General features: G+C 39.5%; 1 protein-coding gene across 4 annotated transcripts in view; it reads right to left on the bottom strand.

Moving 5' to 3' along the window:
• Nucleotides 1–23,102, bottom strand: part of LOC105151262 (paired box protein Pax-6) — a 96,321-nt gene that overhangs the window by 44,036 nt on the left and 29,183 nt on the right. For 3 of the 4 annotated variants that reach the window (XR_015544503.1, XM_087404386.1, XM_087404385.1), the window contains exons 3-6: nucleotides 21,358–21,523; nucleotides 20,493–20,673; nucleotides 2,873–3,063; nucleotides 2,398–2,519 (exon numbers count right to left, since the gene is read on the bottom strand). Coding sequence is in view for 3 of the 4 variants with exons in the window: in XM_087404386.1 (XP_087260512.1) it covers nucleotides 2,398–2,519; nucleotides 2,873–3,063; nucleotides 20,493–20,673; nucleotides 21,358–21,523 (660 nt within the window). In the remaining variant the exon portion in view is untranslated. The remainder of the gene's footprint in view (nucleotides 1–2,397; nucleotides 2,520–2,872; nucleotides 3,064–20,492; nucleotides 20,674–21,357; nucleotides 21,524–23,102) is intronic. The other variant, XM_011064882.2, reaches the window with a different exon arrangement.

Genomic DNA, 23,102 nt, shown 5'->3' with positions numbered 1-23,102 from the left:
CTTTCTATGCATTTCCCTCGTTGCATTTATTAATACGCATTTAAAAAATCTATTTATTATTTTGATTCATCATATATCGCAGTCACTGTACAAAAATCGATCTACAGATAATGTACGTAAATGTATACACAATGAATATGTATATACTATGTATAATATAGATACATAGTTTAAGGAAGAAATAATAATCGTGTGAAAAGTAAAAATTTCGAAAGCAGTATTCATAGTTTGTTCTTATATTTAAGACGTTCTTAGATATAATTTAGATGTCATAAGTTAATCACAGAGTCATATTGCAGACATCTTAAGACATTATTTCAGATGATCTTGAAATAAAAACGTATTATACCAGCTTAAGTCTCTAATGTAGATTTCTAGAATTTAAGATGTAGAGTATGAAACAAGCCAGATTGAAAAATCTCACCCCTCGCCGGGACAAGCGGCGCCTGCAGCTCGCGCGATGATTGCGCTGTAATCTGCTTTCGCTTTGCTTTTTCGAGGAACGGGGGGGTAGCTGCCGCGTGATTGGCCGGGGGCGTTGTTGAGTCTTCCATTTCGACCGATACATCGACAACAGTCGAGATACACTTAGGGAGGATACACGCGGGAGATAGACTCCAAGGAGAGAATAAGAGACAGAGAGGAAGAGACGTCGGTGGGAAGACGAAAAGAGATGACGGCAAGAGGACGAAGGGGGAAAAGGACGGAGGGGATGAAACAACCCTCCTGACACGGGTTATCCTATAAACGGTACTACCCCCGCAGCAACGCATCGATAATCCGGCCCCCGGGGCCCGCATGCGGTTGAACGCTCGCAACAGTTACCATATTTGATTGCGTACCCTCCTACCCTTCTCTATAAGGTCGGAATACGAAATAATATGCTGTACCGCGAAGTAATACGAAATAATATTCTGTATTGTAAAGATCTTGCGCTCGCGATATAACTCGTTATTTTTCTACGGGATTAACATTATCAGTATATAATCGTTGATAGATCTTAAACAGTTGTTGAAAAGTTGTTTCTACGTTATGTTAGTTTTTGAATTATATAATATATCAGTTGTAAATAATCAGTTATATAGATTATATATGTTATCAGTTATATAGATTATATATATTATATATAGATTATATATAGCGTATAAGTAATTAACGATAAAATTTATCGTTGATTTATATGATCTGAGTTAGCTTAGATATGATGTGACTTATTAAGTATGTATGACCTTCTATAAATTTGGTAATCATTTTACATAAAATTATTTTTGTTATAAAGCCAAAATTAATGTGCAAATTAAAATGTAAATTTATATTTGATATTTGATAAATACATATTTTTTATTATTATTGCTAAAATAATTTAAACTTGTTTCAATAAACTTTACCAGAAAAATAACATACGTTATAATTATATAATTATATTTTATAAAAAATACTTAGACGATCCGGAGATTTTTTTCCCAATTCCATTTTGTTTGATAGAATAATTGTAAGATAATTTGCATTTCGTCAAATCATATATACAAGTAAGCAGAATCGCAAGTCTTTCCTCATGATCGGCAAGATCGACGGGGCAAGCGTCGTGATAAATAAAAAAAAAAAAAAATCAAGGGAGCTGTTCTTCGCTGCTCCTGACGCACCCTGCGTCACGGCGAGCGATGATGATGGCGGGAAAATGCGGGGGAAAGAAATCGCACGCGTTTGATGTGCCGCCAAAGAGAATGAGCGGGGAGGGAAGGGGGGAGAGAAGAGGGATAGGAGCGAGGGGGAGGAATATGCCGTCGGTGGCGAAGTAGTTTCGCGTGGGTTGGTCGGTCGACTGCAACCACGTTTCTGCGCAATCCCCTGCATCCCCCGCCAACCCCGAACCGTCTCTTTCTTTCTCGTTCGCTCCGATTTGCTTCGCGTTTCTCTGTTCCTCCACGCTTCGAAGGCCGCGCTTAAACGTTACCGGAAAATTATTACCGGAAAAGCGTTGCACACACGCGTGCGGCAAACCGCGGGACCGACCGACGGAATTACATTGATATTAGTATCGTTTGGCCCGACAGATTAATTAATTAAAACGAACCTCTCCCGCTTGCCGCCTGTGGCCACTCATCCCGTACGCACGTATTTGTGTTTCAGCGCTTCAACACAGAAAGCATACCGAAATATATTGTGCGCCAACAATTGTCGAAGGCTTTCGTCGTATACGCGAGCATAGCCTTTTGCTTGTCTAAATGTAGTATGGACGAAAAATACAAGATGTCTTTAATAAATTGTACAATACAATTGAACATTTCGACGAAGAATCTCATTTCTTCATAGTTGTCGCGTTATAGAAAAATCGAGTAAACTAGATCTAGCATTGTACACTAGAAAGGTGTCATAATTATTTAAATATAGACTTACCTTTCTTCGCGTGCAATATATCCGCTGGATCCGGTGGCAGAGATGAACAATGGCTCGGACTCAAACTAGATTGTATCGACGAAAACGGACTTCCCGCGCTCGACGGATACCTAAGATAACGACTGCTCTCAGCAAGAGAGTACATATGTTACGCATGCTATAAATAAGATTCTATCAAGAAAATTATTTTTAAGAAAGAAAAGAACTCATGTAATCTCTATAACAGAAATTTATTAAAAAAATCTTTCTCCAAGAATTCGAAAGATTTCCACGAAGTTATCCCGGAACTCCATCCCTATAATTCGTTATGCAATCAACTATTTTTCCTTAAATTTTAAAGATGAAAAATTGGAAATAAGTTAAAAAGAATCGAAAAAAAGTTAATCCTTGTCTTCGATTAAAGAACTGTATTTTGCATAATAATACCATTCGAACGAGCACATAATTTGTTTGCTAATGAGCTAATAAGTTTTACCAGGGATTGGGTCGCGGCCAGCCAGTAGTCTGTCCGTTTAGTAGCCTGAGTTTATCGTAAACGCTCTCCGCCGGACTGCCGGCACCGACGCCAACCCCCACAGCGCCCACCCCTTGTTGCTGCTGTTGTTGCTGCTGCCTCTGCTCCTTCTGCGCGGCCAGATTCCTCAGTACCCTGTTGATCGAGGACACCTGCAATCCGGACACACATTCATCAATATATAAAACATAAATTATGTATTGGCATAGTCCGATGAATTCTGCTTAACTTTGGACTCTTTGATATACGATATATCTTGCATAATTTCATACATTGCATGGCAAATGTTCATTGCATGGTTATGTACGAGCAATACTTTTTATTGCATCGAGGAATACAGGGAAATGAAAGTCTCTTTTTTTTTTAGCGACTTTTACTGTAATTTAATTTAAATTTATACATTCTTATTCTTACTTTCATTACATTTTATATACTTAATAAAGAAACGTGTCTTGAAAATTTCTATTATATTACTCGTTATATTCTTTATGTTCTTGCTCGTTCTTTATATTATTGCTTTCTTTACTTTATTTCTTTACTTTATTTTATATCTATGTATTTTTTAGTTATAAGTATTCTAGTTATAAGTATTTCTTTATACTGTGTACCATCCGTTTATTAACTGTTTTTATTTTTTTGCTATTTATGCTACTGAATGTCTTGTTCACTTATCTCTATGTCCTTAGAGGGTTTGCTCTAGGGAACAGTAATAAACTCTCTCTCTCTCTCTCTCTCTCTCTCTCTCTCTCTCTCTCTCTCTCGCTCGCTCGCTCTCTCTTCTTCCCGATGATATCGGATTTATTATAAATACGAAGTGTGCGGAGAGTGATGAAGATCCTCCGGGAAAGAGAGAGAGAGAGAGAGAGAGAGGGAGAGAGAGAGAGAAGCAGGAAGACGCTTCTGCCCGATGAAATGCGACGAGAGTGGTAATTAAAACGATGCGGTGAGCAGCTGCCGGCGCGGCGCATTGCACGAGGGAGTTAATTACCTCCGCCTTCAATTATATCCGTCTCTGCACCACTCCAAGGGGACTTGGCTTCTGCCAACGTAAGTACGTAAGCACTCACGCGTTTGCGGCGCGAGTTAACGCTCTCTACGCACACATCCGCGTACCGAAATTCGCGATCGCTCTTAAGTGAGTACTGTAACAATATATTGCGTTCGATACTATCGCGATATGAAGATTTCAACGGGAAATCTACACGGGAACAAGTTTCAAGTCGCGATGTATCGTATATACGTATATTGTTCGTTTTTTAATTATTATTATGTTAACATAAAGACACACACTTCATATATTATTAATTTCCTAATTCCTTTTTAATTCCTTTTAAATATATTTAATTGCGTATATTTACTTTACTTATTAACTTTTTAATTTCGAGTTTACATTTTTAATTCGTCTCCAATTCTCACTTACTTTTTTTCTACCTTTTCCACTTGCATTTCAAGAGGTTGAAAATTAACGAATATTATTTTTCAGAGATATTTTCTATCAGACTCGTGTTATTTGATTTTTATTCAGAAATAAATTTTTTTATTTAACTGCACTACTCTCTTGCGCAAAATGAAAACAAAATTAAAAGTCGAGCTTTTTGTTTGCGACATCATAGCAAACTATTTATTTTGCGCGTGTATATGCGAATGCGAGCACGATGAAATATCTACGGCGCGAAGAATTTACGATCTCCTAAAGACAGGGTCGCTCTTTTTATTTTCGTATCTTTTATTTGTCTTCTTTCGCGGGCTGCGTTCGTCGCTTCTGTCACTTACAGCTCGTATAAATCCCGACGGAGCTGTAAAAGAATTCTCACAAAACTAAACCGGCAGGTCCTGCTGCCGATAGTTTTGCAATTTATTCCTTTACACTCTTGTATTATGCCACGCACGGCGTCGCGGCAAGCGCCGTATTAAGAGCATAATAAAAGAACGAATTTTTCAATTTTTATCTGTCATTAAGAGTAATGAGAATTAATGTGCTTACAAAAATTTGTTCGAGACTCGCTTAATTGAAAAATGAATGATAATATAATTTTTTTGGAGCAATATTTATAACATAACGCACTGAAACTAAGGAACGTTTCGTTCTTAATTTAGATATTCTATATAATTATTTTAATGGTCTAACAAAATTATTTTCAGATCTGCTTCTATCTAAATTTTTAGACACTTCAGCAAAATCATTCTTTCCGTTTAAATATGACCAATTATTATAGAACGTTCTTTAATTGTAAAAATAATGGCCTCTCAGGAGAATATTTATTTTGTAATTGTTGGAAATTTTTTTCACGTTGATTGGATTATACTTTTAGATCTAAAGGAATAATTCTATCTCTTAATAAAGAAAATTTGTAAAAAATAAACATTCTGTTGAATGCTGCTTATTCTTCTTGTAAATCTTGAAATTAAATTATTTTTAATTCTTTTTAATATTTAATGACACGTTTAAAGTAAAGCAAATTAATTACTCCTATGAACTTAACACGCTATTTTTAATATTTCGATGTAATCGATAAAATTCTGACCTTCTTTTACAAAGGATCTTTAAAGTATCCTAATACAACCTATCAGTCGATAAATCTGGAATGAAGGTGAAAAATTATCTTCCGGTAGATAATTTTTCATGATTATTCGTCACATCTTGATTATATTGTACCGGATCAAAAGGCAGGACGAGACACGAGAGAAATAAACCGAATGACGGCGGTACCAGCGACAGAATGCCGGATCGGTCATAGGAGATATTCGTTCCCCGGGGTTTGTTAGACCCGATGTCAGGGTACCACAGCGTTGAAACGAGCTGACATCTCGGACCCACCACCGGAGCGAAGCGTCATCCCCCTCGGCGCCCACGACGGCCACCATCACCACCACAACCGCACGATCTCGTCGTGTCTCTCCGCCGCTGACGCGAAAGAGACGTCACCGGCACTCACCCCTCGTCTTGTCGCCAACATCCACCGATGTCCGAAACATCCTGCCTTCACGTACCTCCAAAGATTCAAATGCCTTCCGTCAACAATCTCCGTGATATAGAAAGGGTTAGAATAGATAATTGGTGATGACGAGGATCAAAAACACTTTATTGAGCTTCATTTAATTATAAACGTCCGACCATTTTAAAAAAAGTATTGAAGGCTAATTCCTTTACAAGCAATAAAAAGTACGAAATTTTACATAATATAGTCTTCTAAAACCAAAATTAAAGTATTCAAATTGACAAAAAGTATGATTAAAGTTCTTTCACAATAAATAATTAAATTTTAATAAGACGTAAAGAATACCTTTTATGTAAAGTCGCAAATGTAATATATTTTCTTGATTTTATGTTATTATTTTTTATTTTTATGATATTCAGAAACTTGGTTTTAAATTGTACTTCTATCATGTGCTTATCGGAGCACGGAAATATCCATGCAATCTTCCAGATTAGGCAAACTGATTCGTCGATGATTCGAAGCTGCGCCTGTGAAGTTGGCCGATGTCAAAACCGATCCACAATGAAAAAAGTCGTTGTCGCGCACAAAGAAGCACTTGGCGACAAAGCCAGAAACCCAACGAGCGACGGCTGCCTGTCAAGGGACAATCGGCGCCTCGCGTGACATCGAGTGTCCGGGCTGTTTGACCGTTTTTTGATTGACGTCAAACCGCAAATATCGTGCTGGCTGCTTCTCAATCGTTGCGATATATTTACGACGTGTGTCACCCTCGTTATTATTCGTAGAGATCGTTGTGCCGTGGAAATCGACACCACAATAAGCCCGCTTTTGTGGCGAGCCAAGCAGGCGCTTTGCAAAACCACAAGGCACTTCCATATCGCGACACTTCCTCCTTGGACCAATCTCGAAAGTGGAAGGTTCTTCTAGACGCATAAGCTGTTCCACTTCTGCATTAAATTTTAATGACACGTTGTTTGCTTTAGAGCCAATTTTTATGAAATGGACTTCAGAGATGCTCTAACAAAGGTGGACTCTTAATTTAAATTCAAACGGACTATGGTTCATCAAGACGTAAAAAATTAAAACAAACGCACTCCTCTAGAAGCTATTTGTTAGCCAAAATTAATTCAGTGTTGCTTTAAACGCTGGCTAACTCCTTTCATCCGAAAAGGATCAGATGGATAATGAAAGGGCACGTAGGGCGAAGACTCGTGACGTTTTATTGGCTCATCGTCGACAATGGGATTCCCGACACATTTTTGCACGGATACAGAGTCGATATGATACGCGAATAGTATAAAAGGAACGTAGATATTATCCTTCATCCGCGCCCCGCCCGCATAAAGGCGGACACGCGGCGAGGGCTGAAATCGTGACGCAAGAGGAAGAAGCCGACATCAGATCGATGAAATTAGCATGAAGCGTGAAGAGCTCGAGGGTGGCCGATCTCTTAAAAAGGGTGCTGGATAGAGACGTCATAATATTGCTCTCACGTGACACCTTCACGATGAAAATCTCTTTCGCAAAAGTCAGCGAATTATTCTCAGGAAACTGCGGTATAAAAATTACAAAATAAATCATAACCATTATAGCAATAAATATCCCTTTTGTGATATTCGAGAAGACTTTTTCCGAAGATAAAACGAATTAATTTAGAATTTACAAGGAATATAATCTATATTTATATATAAGCATAATATATATTCCTTTATAAGTATTTAAAAGCATTTAATTTTATAAATAATATAATCTTTTTGGAAAAATAAATTCCCCCCAAAAATAAATTCTTCTTCTCTCTCCATTTAATCTCCGATTTCATTTTTTTTTTCGTCTGGAAAAATTTCCGAATTCGCCCTTTTGATGCGCATCCAAGCGTATGTTTTTCATTAAAATTTATTTGTTCGAAGCGTATACTATTCTTATATCTCAGTTGTGATAAATAAAATTTGATTTCTCTCGTCGAACACGGACAAGCAGCACTTTTAATCGCCACGTGATATCACAGTGACGTTAAGATGCGAAACGTATATAACGCGTGTGTTATCTCTTAACGTATAGGGACTTTGAGAGCGAGACTGCAATTTTTACGAGTGCTTATTCGCGGTAGTCGTGTATTTCCTGCCCGGGCTCGTTCATATGTATGTATGAGTCGAGGGTGTTAACCGTGAAGAGAGCGGAAGAACACGAAGGGTGCCACGACTTTCTCTTTTCCTCCTTCCATTCAGACTACTTCCGTTATCCTGGGGGTCCAAACGAGCCTGCCGTACAACACGGCTTTATTATCACGAAAACATCCTGGAAATAATGGCCGGGCGATTCGACACGCGTAATCAGCAGCACTTCATAAAACTTATTCAAAAGTCAAAGAGTATATTCTTTGAAAGAAACATAAATGCAAGTGTGATAAATAAAAATACAAAATGAATGCAATCCTTTTTTTTTTTAAATAAGAAGACTGCGAGAGATAATATTAGGTGTTGGAATTAATTCGTAGCGTTTTTAATGAAAGAATGTTATTTATTTCACATGAGCATTAAAAAATACATTAATGAAAGTACTTCCCATCACTTGTAAAACGCTACGAATTAATTCCAACACCTAATATACTGTAATAATTCAATAAAAACTTTGTGTTAAAAAGTTAAATGAGAATGATAAAAATACATCAATTTCCTAAAATCACTTTCCATGTCATTATATTCAGAAATGAAAAATTTGTCTTTCTGCCAAAAAGTGTGAAACATGATAAAAGTTTTACGATTTGAATGTATGAATGGTATCATAAATATCGTTAATTTTAAATACATTAAAAAAATCGCGTTAATGTTACATAAACTATATTTCCTGCTCGAATGCTGGCACGATGAGATTTTAAAGCAAAAAGTATCACGATGAATTAAATCCGTGATAATCGGCTTTGAATGTGAATGTGGACGAAGATGAGCATTGTCAAAATCTATGGTCTCCATTGACACGGCGCGTTAATCGGGGCTTACACATTACTCGCACATTATATCTCTGCGCTTCCTGCGCGCGTGTTTGATATTTGAAACGGGGTCTGCGGGAGTGCGACACGTCGGCACGTGCTGACAATATTCTACGTGAATGTATAACGTATGCGCGAGCCGAAAGTGAGCAAAATGCCATAACCTGTCATTAAGTCACCCCTCTTGATCGCACGTCAATCGAGGGACGTGATTAGTTAATGTGAGCCTTGAAATCACGGGTTTCCTGTATCGAAATGATGATAGTATTATAAACCTTTTCTTTTATATATGACCACAATTTTAAACAATTTAAATTCCTGTGGAATCACATTACAGCTTGTTATATTTTTTCGCAGATACCTACCTGACTAAAAAAAATATGAAGTATTTTTAAGAAATTTTGTTACCGAAATAACTTTATTATAACTTTGTGAAAGATTTTTATATTAAATAATTTAATACTTACTACAAATTTAATTATAGTTTTTTTTATTGACAAATGTTGAGAATTTTTATATAACACATTTTTACTATAAAATTCTTAAAATTTGTCACAACACAAATCAAAGACTTTACAGTAAATCTTTATATAATAAACTGTAATAAGCCAAAATAAGACATGGGAACGATTTAAAAGTAGATGCAAGCTTCGAAATCTCCCTCTTTCTTTTTGGAATCGACGTTGCGACAATCCGAGCATGACGCTGGTTGTAGCAGGAAAGAAAGGAGCGCGATTTCTCGACGATTATTCGCAATTACGATCGTAACCAATTCGGAGATCTGAAAAAGTGCGGTAACAGGCGCGCCACGCGCCGATACCGGGGATTTCTAATATAAATTCTGCACCCTTTGCAATGTAGCGCGAAGTTCTTGTTCATCACCCCAGTTGGCGTGGGAAATTTGCCGGGATTAGGATCAGAGACGACGAAAAAACTGCGCGTGATAAAGAGAGAGAGAGAGAGAGAGGGGGGGGGGAGGGGGTGATCCTAGCTGACATCTCTATTATGTACAGTAGTCTGTGACAGACTAACGGGTCCCAGTTAATTCGATCTGATAACTCGAAATATTCATGTCATACCTTTGTTCGTTGGGGCGAATAATAGATCAGTGTGTGTCCTCTCGATTACAAATACTACAGTCTATCTCATCATCTATCTTTTTATTCCATCTTATTATTTACAAATGATTATGTATAAAAATTTGAAAGTTATTTATAATAGTTCGATATAAGAGTTTTACATAATCTATGCATCTATTATACTTTATACATTTTCATATATTGTATAACATAAATATAAAAATATTGCGTGTAAAATATTTTAATAGACTACACTTCCTCAAATACACGAGCCTAAAATTACTACGTAGATAAAAGTCATTGCAAAAGTAAAGGAAAATAGTTCATTCAAAGTCTAAAATGTTGAAACTTTTATTAAATAATCAAGATCCACCGCTTCACGAAGAACGCAGTAATTACAAACAGTAATTTAAACTAGAATTTGTAATTAACGGTGGAAAATGTAATTATTATTACTCTTTAAATCAAAAGTTTGAGATATACTGGAATAGCATAAAACGTGCGAACGAGACGCGAAAGTATCCAAGCCAATTCCAGACGACGGGACGATTCCGCCCGGTGTATCGTTATCTCGCGAGCCATTATTCCAGAAGTTATCATAGTCGGTTTGATTTATCGCATGGACCGCCAAGAAACTTGGTGCGGTCCCTAGTCTCACGTCGTGGATCGTATTCCAGCAGTGTGGCGGAATATTATCGGTCCAAAGAGGAAGAGAAGAATAACGAAAGGTTAGCACAAGGAATAGAACTATGAATGAAAAATTAAATAGAAAAATACATGTAACAAAAAATTACGATTATTAAAAATTGTAATCGCAACATGATAAGAAAAAGATACATATCCGTTTAATAATAACAAAATAACAATTACTTAATATACCTATTATTATATGGAAGGAATCATTACATGATAAAAAATTATAATCAATTTGCAATTAGGTACATAATATATATAGTCGGTTACGTGCGTATCGAAAGCGAAAGGAACATAGATTAGGACTAGGCGAAAGGAGTTGAATGGTCGCGCGAGCAAGATACAAATTACATTTAAATAGAAGCTGAGAGGAACGCGCGGTATTCGCAATTTAAACGGAAAGAGCTGCGGAGAGAGCGAAATGGACCAGAGAGGATGAGAAAGAGAACGAGAGCGACGGTTGGCGTACCAAAATACGACGACAGCGGAAAAAGGACAGGAGTAACGAAGGGGAGGAAGAGGCAAAGGATAAGAGAGTTGGATGGGAGGCAAAAGAGAGGGTGTCTGATGCCACGTATAATCACAGCTTTTAATCTGGTACAGCCGAGGGTTCCTCTCTTTCTCTCGACGATATAAGGGCTACCTCGAAGGCGGTGAAGGGATGGTGGCGACTCACCGCCGCCGGTAGCGCTCTCCGAGAGGGGCACTCTGTATTTAGCAACGCATCGGGGGTTCCCTCGGATAGCACGGGGGTGGCGTGGACGCCACGCGTCGCGCGTTATTGCCTCCTCTGGACGAGTACGACCAAGTACGAACGCACAGCACCAGCAGTAGCGAACCCCTTCGATATCCTCAGACTCTTTATATCATCCATGATCGGCGAACGATGGTTACAGAAACAGGACGGGAAGGGAGGATGCCTCGGTTTTGCAGAGAGGTAGCCACGTGCATCAACGTTTAACGAACCTGCCACGCGTTTGAACAAGCGACATTGACGAGCGTTTTACCGGTTTTACGTAAAAATTAGTCAAGATAAATGGACGATTTAATTTAGTAACTATCTATAATATTTTAAAGCTTAATTAGATCCTTTAAATTATAATCCATGATACCGGTTTATCGAAGTAATGATATTATATAATTTATTCTACATTTCGCGAACATTTAAGGAACCGACAACCGACGTATATCACACCATCAATCGAACGACGAACCGAATAACCGATTCCGAACTGTCCGCACGATCTTGACGGTGAATGCAAGAGACGATGATCGATGATGGCGGATACGGTCATATTCGAGGAGCATGGCGCGTAAAGAGAAGCACGGTACAAAAGAAATATAGAGGAATCTGGCGCTCGCGAGGATATCGTGATTGCGTGTCGGAGAAACAGAGACAGAGAAAAGACGAGGCTTGAGTCGAATACCGGGTGTCGAGACCGCGCACCGGTCCTGAAAAAAGGAAACTCGGCCATTTGGAGAAGAGATCTCAGCGTCCGATAGTCACTGTCGAGAGAACGACGCGAAAGACAATCGAGGTTGGGAAGACTGAAAGTCGATATCCTACGGGCCGTATCCATGTAGTCCACGTATACAGACGTCGTTCACGAGCGGGGTGACGATGACGACAAACGCCCAGTATGGTAAGATCGCTGATCACTTTGATCGGACGGGACAGCTGGTATACGGTGGATGGACTCGGACAGTAATGGCTGAAGCGTGGTATAGAGTTGCGAGAGCGGTTTGCAGTCAGCGGCTAAAATGACGTTAACTGCTTCGACAGAGTTATTCCTCGCGCACCAGGAAATCTCCCCTTCTCTGCACCCTTCCTTCGTCCGTACGTATTTCTATCCTCGAAAGTGAAACAGCCTTTCCATCTGCCACTTATTATATTGCAGGGCAGCAGAATACCATAAGTAATAAAATTCTTGTTTTTTTTTAACTGTGACAAAAAAATGAAAGTAAAGCGATGCCAAGATGAATGTATAATAAGATTCCGAGAGTCTTAAATCACTTACAAGCTAGAACTGATTGGTATTCTTGAAGTTAATCCGGATATTTAATCCTTATTCAAGCCTGTTAACACTTCTGCAATTTCCTACAACCTTATCTAAAGATTTATTGAATTCTGAAAACAGTTATATGAACTATATCTAGCTTTATTAAAGAGAAATTTAAACTTTCACGAGAGTCACACGTACCAACCACTATTCCGTTTCGATTTAACGGAAGAAATACGATCGCACTCTTATCTCAAAAATACCATCTACCAAGATCTAACTTGTGACTGAACCGACATCCACTATGACGTCATATTGGGACACGAACGGCGTTTAGCAAAGGGCGGAGAGCCACGCGACTTTACCGTGACAATGGCTACGTTCTCGATGGACGCGGTAAGTAACCGCAACAATGCCGGGGGGAGACAGCTTCGGGGACGGTGGTGGAAGAACCAAAGTAATGGATGGTTCCTGGAACCCGAGGCGAGTGAATTGTTGGCCCCTGTACGTCCGCCTTGGAGACACCCTCGCCTTGCCCCGGTCGCGTAAATCAATGCACCCCTTCGTACTCTCGCGCGCGCCATCAACTCCCTTGGCCTCCCGTACTCCTTCCTCCACCTACACCACTATCTACACCGCCACCAACGTCGCCGTGGCCAACCCCTACTCTCTCTCTCTCTCTCTCTCTCTCCGGCCTCTACAATTCTCTCTCCTTCTCGCGACAGCGGCGGCTCTCTCTTCTCCGTTTCGCAGAAGGGTGAGTTAGGGGGTGTCGGAGACGTCCGGCTACTGCATTATGTATTTCTCACCGAGCCGCCACTAACTTCCACTCTCCCGCCTCCCTTCGACTCTTCGTCCCTCAGGCGCTCCTTCTTTTCCCTTTTACCCTCTGTTCTCCGTTCTTTCTCGATGCCCGCTACCTTTCCGCGTTTCTCCTCCGAGAACGAATCCTTCCCGCTGCTGAAGTCTTTTTTTTCTCGCGCGAACCGACTTTCCTTTTAATCACCCGACCCGTCGGCGTTGGCAGAGAGGTCGGAATAGCCACAGAATTAATTTCCTACGCTCATGGGCTCGCGGTCGGTTCTTCGTAACGAAATAAGATAAATGCACGCGCGAAAATTTATTATAATTCAATTTTTTACAAATACACACGAAAAGAACGATTTTGCTGAAACATTGAAAAAAAATTTATTAACTAGATACAGATCACAAAATAATTTTGTTGGACCATCAAAATAATTATGTAGAAAATTGAAATATAGCAATGCTGCAAAAAAATTTTATTATTCTGGCAACCAGCTCTTGAATTGTCCTACATAACTATTTCGATAATTCAACAAAGTTATTTATAAATAGATTCATATCTAGTTAAATTTTTAGATACGTCAACAAAATCGCTCTTTCTGCCCAGGAATATATTGAATCAAGGAATTTATGTTTTTATTTCGTTCAATATTTTCTTCCCCACTCAATACGTGTGATAACGCTGACTAATTCATCTCTTAAGCGTTGTTTCGTTCGCGGTCTGACAGCGAGCCACAGTAGAATACACCCAATCAAGAGCGTTCTGCGCTCTTCGAATACGTAGATGGTGGCGTGTGCGTAACCAAGAGAGAGACTTGTCACAGAGATGGTCATTCGCTTAAACAATCGTCCGATTCGCTCCAACACGCGGATACAGCGTGTAAACTCGATTCTCGGTCCGTCCACCGGCGGTCGGCGACTATTAATTACAGGGACACGCTCGGCCACCACTCGGGAAACCGTGCCATCCCATGCTCACCGTCTCTCATTCGCCTCCTCCTCCTCCTCCTCCTCCTCCGTGCCATCCCGATTCTCTCGTGGTACCCGTGATTTTCCACCCTTGGGTCGGGGGAATGGGATACGAGGGCTGGTCGGCTGGCGGCCTGTATATCGCGCGATTTCGCGTACCAAAAGGGTTGGGCAGCGGTGCGGCATTGACATCCAACCACCCTCCCCCTGCCGAATCGGACTGCCTGGAACCAGCCGGAACGACGGTGCTGGCCACCTCGACAAATGTAATCTCGTCGGCGGCAGCGGCGCTCCTCTCGTTTGACAGCGAGTTCTCCGCGGATGACGAATGTTGTCATCGAGACGCACTTTCCCCAAAAATGGATGCCAGATAAATTGAATCGACGGCTTCACAAAATCGTCGAGAACTCAAAAGTTAAAATTGTTCGCAAAAAGAAAAATTACAAAACGTTATCTTCGAACAAATTATTTCCGAAACAAACGTAATTTGTTATAAATTAATTAATTTCTTAAAAAAAAATCATAAATATATTTTATCAGTTAAACTGATTCCGGTGTTGATTGAAGTATTATCGCTGAATAAATTCATTTTCGCGTTTAACGTCTACATTTTCAAAAGCCATTCCCAACTATTTCGATAATTATAAAACTTGCAAATATTTACTGTTTTTATCGCTTCTGCAGAACTGTGTGAAATAAGGTTATAAGTAAGCAAAACACCGATTTCTTACGTCGTAAGAAAGATGCACGTAGTGTAATATGGAGATACTCGATGGGGGTGAGATGTCAACGTCAGCCCTTGGTATGGACGCGCATGGCCGCGCTGGCCGGTTCAACGAATGTAATCTCGTCTCGCAGTGACACTCCTGTATTATACTTTAAAAGGAAAAAAGGCTCTTTTGATTTCTCCAGATCTATCTTACAAATTCACTAACAATCTAATAATCTTCCCCGCACAGTGTTTTTTTTTTCCAAAATATTATTAATAATTTCGCACTTGTAAATTGTTTTACAAATATATTATAGACAAATTTATAAAAAATGCAAACAATTTTCAAAAAGTAATAATCAAGTCGAAATGATCGATTTGTTATATTCTTGCAAAATGAGCGACAATTGAAAGTTAAGATTTACGTCTCTCAATATGTCTCGCGATATGTAATTCCTATTCTTGAATGAGAATCACTGTCGGCATCCCGGAGCCAGTGGCGCGAGTAAACCAATAACGCGTCCGCCACGCCGGGTGCCAGATTCAAATCCGGCAGGGACCGAAACGGTATTCCACGACGAAACGGATAGCAGGGGGCTCCGCAGGACATTTCGAATCCGTCTCCGCGTCCTGCGGGCTTTACTGGTTTGTCGAGCCATTGGCTCGATTCGGCAATTCTGCGCGCGTTCGACTTTCTCGCGAAAGAGGACGAATCGGTCGCCTACACAATTTCGCACATGCAAAACTGTTGCTTTCGCGTAATCTATTTAATCTGGCCATTGCAACACTCGCGGCCGGGATGGAAGATGCGAACGACACTTCCTGTGGATTGTTGAAGAGATTTGGGAACGAAAGTATCGTCAAACCAAAATCTAAAAATTTTTCATTGACATTAAATATGGATTTAAATAATAATTAAAAGTAAAACTTCAAATTTCTATAATTATCATAGATAAAAATTGTAAACATCATGAGCATAGGAAGAGTAATTTATATAACGACACACTTGAGATGTATTACCATAATAAGAAATTTTGATGTTGAATTTTGAGAAATTATGAATGATAGATTAATTGCGACCACGTATCTTCAATAAAAGCAAAGAAGTACAATTTTAGGAAAAGTCTTAACTTAAATAAATTCATGTAACAAATTTTTTTTCGAACGCAGATCAACTCATGTTTCCATAACGGTGTGTTGTAACGATTAATAGAGAACCGAATAGAAGCAGGAAGTTTGAAATACGTGAAGTGTATGTCTTCCTATTTTAATCCAACTATAGATCGGATAAGATATATATATGTATATACCGAATAAAGTTATTAGGACAAGGTGAAGAAGTCCGCAACAAGACGAGCCTCGTTCAGCGTCTTCGTGAAGGAAGCGGAAGAAGGAAGAGACTCGCGAGAGAAAGGAGACCGAGATATTCGCCCGTTCCACAGAGTGTACGAAGCGTATCCAATTTGATGGCATTACAATAACGGGGGTAATGTCTGAGAATAATGAAATTTCCCCCAATCACCACGGTTCGCCTAGAATACGTTCCTTCGTTCCTGTCTTCTCTCTTTCTCTCTCTCTCTCTCTCTCCTTTTTCCCCTCCCCTCTCCGTCGAACTGAGGTCTTCCATCGTCTACCACACGTACACGAATAGACATGTACAGGCAGACCAGAGAAAATGAGTAGAAACGTTTTCGAATCAATCCCGTTCGCGAGTTATTTCGCTCCCCATCGAAGAAGAGTCGAGGGATCCTCGAGTGCTTCCGTTCAAGAAATGGAGTCTGGTCAAAAGTTATGGAATGCGACGACAGTTGCGAAAATTCTATGAACTCCCGCAATGTTATTACAACATTATGTAACGCGATAAAAATTTAGAACTGTCATGATGATTCATTTCAAAATTCTTCTAATTTCAAAAAATTTCACAAAAACAGTATGTAATTAAGTAGCGTAAGTCGCGTGAAAGTATATTTGTGTTATTACGTATGTCGAATGCTGCAAAGACAAATGTATTAATATACATCTATTTCTCAGAAGATTAAAAAAAAATAGATTCTATGTACATTCGTGAATGCAAAGAGTTGATTTTTTAAGATTTTGATTTTTGATTTTTCAGATAATACAATTCTTGAATTTTATTCATTCTTACACGTGCTGATTCCATTGCAATAAAATGCATCAACTATAATTCACTTTCAAACGACAAACGATGAAAAACGACGAAATATCGAGAGACTTTGAATTCCAAGACCGGAATTCCTTTTGACTGTTCGTCGTTTCGTTCGTTCGACGCCTCGTACCGCCTTAACGTGAGCGCAATAATTCTCGAGCGAACTGTACGTAATGGAATATTACACGGACCATTAAAGAAACGTTAATCTTGCCCACAACAAGTTCAGAAGCGCTCGCAGGATGTTCAAACGCGGCCGGGATTACGCGCTGGCTTTGATCCTCCAACGCCCCGAAGGCGCGCACCGGAGTCCGCAGCCTCCTGTAATTTGTTAAAACGCGAAATTCTATGACGTCGCTGTTTGTGCTGGCGTCTCGTTACCGCTTAAAAGTCACGCGGCTCCTTTGACGACTTGCTGTAAAACATACTTGTTATTTAATATTAAATTGATCGTTTTTCCTGCCATTTTTCATCCCACTTTCTTTTTACATTAATAGTTGAAAGGACTGCGATTCCGTCAATAGAATTAGAATATTAAATGTTATATTTATAAAAATAATTAATGAATGAAGAAAATGACATAAATCTACGAAATAGAAAGATTTAGAAGAAAATTTTTGTTCTTCAAAAAGTTTTTACAAATAATATATTAATTACATTAATTTCTTATTTCTTCTAATTTTTTTCTTCCGTCTATTAATATCTTCTTTGTTACATCTATTATTTAAAATGATCACAATGTCATCATAATTTATTGATATTCAATAATAGTATTACTCCATGTTAAACATTATGTTATGAAAGACTTGCTTCCATGATGATAAAGCCATGTCACTACTTTCGCGAATTGTTTCACACGAATCGCTTTACTCTATCTTCCTCGACGTGGATACTAAAATTTTTGGGAAGGGGAAGGCGTGCTACACAGAAAAAGCTGCGGATGAACTCTCGACGGCTTTCTTTCACGGGTAAGAGCGAGCCTTTGACATTTTTTTCTCGCGTCGATAAGAATGCTCTCTCGGTTCTACCGTCATCCTTTCTGTCCTCCTTACCCTCCAACCAGAGACTTTCTTTCGTAGTCTTTCTGCGAGGGTGACTCGTGTACACCTCGGCGCAGCTATTACGAAGGCGCGAGGGAGCAAGTCAGCCAGCTTCGGGAAGGGAAGACGAGACGAGAACGAAGGAGACGCCGCGGCAGACGAGGAGAGAGCTGGCGCAGGGTGACGTGGGAGAGAGAGAATTTAGCGACCCTCTTTCGCTTTTTACCCTAAGCGAGTCGAGAGCCCCTTAGCCACCGTTTATTGGACGCATGCAAATATCCATGGCAACGGTGGTACCGTGCCGTATACGGGAATACGGGAAGAACCAACCCCGCCGCGCCACACCGTCGAGAACGCCGAACGTGCGAGGGGTGTATACGAAGATCTTCCAGGTCGAAGGAAGAAAAATAGAAAAAAGAGAGAGAAAGAGATGTCAAAGAATTTCCTTTTGATCCGCGCGTCGCCCATCTTCAAGCAATCTCTTAATTGATTCTGCAGGAATTGGTATTCTTTTCGGTCTCTGATGGATGCTTTTTCAGCTGTTAGCAAACGTGTTTCCGCTAGTCATTATATATGACAATATGATCTAAATCTCTTGAAAGTAGTGGTAATAGAAATCTAAGAAATTCGATTACTTTTAAACTTACTTTCTTAACAAAGATATTCAGTTATAGATAATAAAATTTTGAGCTATAAATGATTAAAAATCAATGAGTTGAAACTTGGAGATGCAATTGGATAAAGAAACTTTATTCTTCATTTAATTTTCCATGAATTTACATCATTTCGTCTGTCTTTATCCTAATTTATTCGCCTAATGAAAATTAACAACTCGAGTAATGCGTAACAAAAACAATTTATTTAAACTATTAAGATGTTCTGAAAATTGTCAAAAGAAAAGAATATTATCAATCATCTGCTGTCCATATTATAGTTGATTACAGGCACGATACTTCAAGACTTAGAGACCCTCAGAGTCTAAACACGAATCATAGTTTTGTATATAGGATGATAGTTTTAACAAAAATCTGCGAGAAAGAAGGACATGGATTTCCTATTTGTTTCTCATTCCGTTCTATCTTTTTCTTATCTATTTCTCTCTTTCTTCTTCTCTCTCAAGAATTGTTAAAACATAGCGGATCAAAAGTCACTGTTTCATGTTCAGACTCTTATTAAAGGATCTCTAACTTTAATGATACACGTTCTATCAGGCCACGTGGAGTGCGATCGCGAGACCGGAAGAACGACCCGTGTTGGGGGAGCAGCGGCTCATCGGGGCGGAACCGGTTAACGCCAAATCGTCCGTCATTCGTTTGCGCGATTAACCGCCTCGTGTTAACAACATCGGCCGCGCCGCGACAAGGGGAGGAGTTTGTACGTCGTCCTGGTCGCGCGCGCCCACCCGAGTCCATCGGCTCGCATAAACATCCTCGGTACAACCAGCCGCCACCCCACAGAAAACTGATTTCCATCCCCCCATGCCGCGACTCGCGCTATCTATGTAAATGCGGTCCTGTTTTGTGTGAGTAGACAAAGCCCCCGTTGACAATACGCCTGCGCGTTTACAACCTCCACCCGCCGAGCCGAAAGTCAGGCTCCATTACGGCTGTTTTGCGACGCGCTTTGTATTGTTGTCGCCGCCACCACCGCCGCCACCGTCGCTGCCACGCAACACCGATTCCTCCAAAACTTCTGTCATTTTCGTTAGATCGTAATCGGTTAACATCCGTGAACTTTAACTATGGATTAACCAAGATCTGACGTTTGACGGACCTTCGCTACTTAATCTTCATTCACTCCGTCCGGTATTCGCGGCTGATATAAAAAGTGACGCGCTTTTATTAAATTAAAACACATTTTGCATCAACTTTATTATTCTTTTCACAGATTTAGTAAAAAGAAATTTTGACAGTCAAATAGTTTTAAAGAAAGAAACTAGTTTTTCACTTTTTAATTAAATTTAATTTTCACATGTTGTTCATGAAGAAAAAAATGTACTTTTTTTTTGGTTATTCTCGTGTAATAATTATAAGCCAACTTATGTATTCGGGACCGATGCAGACAAATAGTTTACAGTTATATTATTATAATTCTGTCTATTGGCCACAGTAATAATAGAATGGTCGTCTACTGGCCGCACTATAATTTCTTCGAATAACGGTAAGAGAAATAATTGGATGGCAGATCGTACTTACACTTGGGATGTTGTCGTTCGTGCACACTCCCTCCTGCAACAAGCGATCTCGAATCTCCCACGCGAAGATGGACGGGCACTCACTTTTGTAGAGCGAGATCTTACTGACGACCTCTGCCGTTGCCACGCGCGGTTTGCTGCCGCCTATGGCCCTGGGCCTTATAGATCCGGTCTCATAGTACCTACAACAATAATAATTTGCGGTACAATGCGGTAGGAATACGTGGAAACGCTCAAGTCGCTATTGAAAATGAAACATATTATACGTTTATCTCTTTACGTATGTTATGATAGCCTAAATACACTCGAGGTGATATTGAACAATGTACCTTGATTGCCTCTCATGCAACAGATGTTTAGTCAAATGTGACTAGACTCACTTATACCTTAATTCTTGATTTAGACTCGGTTGTAATTTTATATAATGTTCTTTTAATTGAAATTTATAAAAGCTACATCTACTCGATTTAAAATGCAAAACAAACCAACATGCAAGCTCATATTTCATGCAGAACTGCAAGATTTGAAACAAGTTTCTCAATTGACGACATAATTGCTCAATTTACTTAAAGTAATGTCTACAATGAAATTTTAAAGCATAAAATTTAAACTTTAAGTCTTAAAGTAGTAAAAAAATTCATCATAATCAATTATTCTCTTTACATTCAACTGTGATTAGTCAATTTCTTCTAGTTAAACCAACAATGACATTTTGGTTGGGTTTTTTCGTTGATTTAACTAGAATATTTTTCTCAGTGTAAATTTTACGCCTTAAAATCTCATTATGGACGTCGCTTAAGATATACAATAATTTAATCGAATTTAAAAACGCAGCATCAAACGGAGCAAGCAATATTGCAACCAACCTGCCGAGGATCTTGGAGACACAGCCGTTGCTGACCTGTAGTATCCTGGAGATATCACATGGCCGTGCGCCCGAATGTGCAAGCTCGACGATCTTTTGCCGTGTTGAGTCCGGAAGTGGCCGACCGCCGACGAAGACACCCCCCAGCTGGTTTACCCCGCTGTGTCCTGCAAACGACAAAAGTTGTTCGGTTATTCTTTGCTTAACAGTTTCGAGAACTGGGTAACAACAAATTACGATGCAACAGATTGCAGCTAGCAACAAGTTACGATAACAACAAATTGTCTTTCTTCTGAATTATTATTTCTTTCTTTTTGTTCTCTTCTTTTTCCCTGATTCTTCCTCTTTCCACGAGCACGACGTTTGCGTAAGGGGTGTGGAAAATTCAAACGCTTCACCGCCTCCGGAGACTTTTTCGCATTTCGGCGAACAATACCGTTGTCACCATAGATCATGTATTTTCCCTCCTCTCGTCCGCGGAGACTTACCCCGGAAACCCAAGAGGAGAGGAGAAGACCGCGGGTGAGCTCTTTCTTTCTTTCTTTCTTTCTTTCTTTCCAGACTCGGCGAAGGGAGAGCAATGGGGAGGCGGAGGACGAGTACAGGGGGTTGGCCACGAGCATCGTAACGTCAGCGAATCCCATCGTAGATAATCTTCGACTCATTGTGTCAGTGACAAGGCAGTCACACACGTCGGTGCGGGATACTCGAGAGGAACGCCAGGATGGTGTGTTCTCTTGCGCAGATATTTTATATTCCCGCGACCGCCGCGCGCGAATGCCGTATCCGAAGGTGACATTTAGAGTGGGGCGCCACGCCTTAATTTTTCTTGGATAGAAACTCTGTCGTCTTCAAGGAAAAGGTAGAATTTGGAAATAAGACGCAGGAAATAAATACTAATATAAATGAATGATATAATATGTAACATATAATATAACATGTATAATTTATCTAAGAAAATATATTTTTTGAATTTTAATTTAATTTAGTATTTATAATAATTAATGATTTTAAAAGAAAAAAAAAATTTTTTTTAAAGCATTCGACATCTAAAGCTGTAACTTTTTAATTATTACTTAAATCATGTTATATCAAATCTAATTACTAGTAACTATAAAAAGTGTTTTTTTTTTAATCTTACACAAAGGATTATTTTATCTTATATAATGTACAGAACTGTTTTTATATGTAAAACTTTTGTTGAATTTTCTGATAAGTGTGGAACAGGAAAAACCGTTAATTATATATCTGATGAAAAACATTGATAGAGATTATCAAATAGAAGTATATTTCGAGTGTGGATGTAGCTTTCGATCACGAGAAGGTACATACGTTAGGAAAAGCAACGTCGGTTGTCAAAAATTTCTCATCGACGCTAATTCGGCGCGTCGGGCGACACACACCCGGAGGGTTACGAGGGAGATTTACGATCGTGTGCGATCGACGAAAAGGGGCTTACGGTCGATTGACTTTCGAAAATGGGCCTGGCGCGAAAATCGCGAGCCATTTCTCGCGTCTATCTACGCGCGCCCGTCATAAACGGGCCTTTCCTTGTTTGAAAGAGAATCTATTCTCCACACACGTAATATATGTACACACGTAATACACATGCGCGCTCATATTATGTGTGTATTGTACGCATACTATAATAGTAAATTCGGTCACTCGCACTGTAATACACTGGATCAGTGTACATTAAAAGCTGCTTTACATAAAGTATCAAATGCAGTGGCATAATATAATCAA

The sequence above is a fragment of the Acromyrmex echinatior genome, chromosome 3 (assembly GCF_024713525.1).
Source record: "Acromyrmex echinatior isolate Ae372 chromosome 3, ASM2471352v2, whole genome shotgun sequence".
In the NCBI taxonomy this organism is placed as follows: domain Eukaryota; kingdom Metazoa; phylum Arthropoda; class Insecta; order Hymenoptera; family Formicidae; genus Acromyrmex; species Acromyrmex echinatior.
This window is presented reverse-complemented; position numbering and strand designations above follow the sequence as displayed.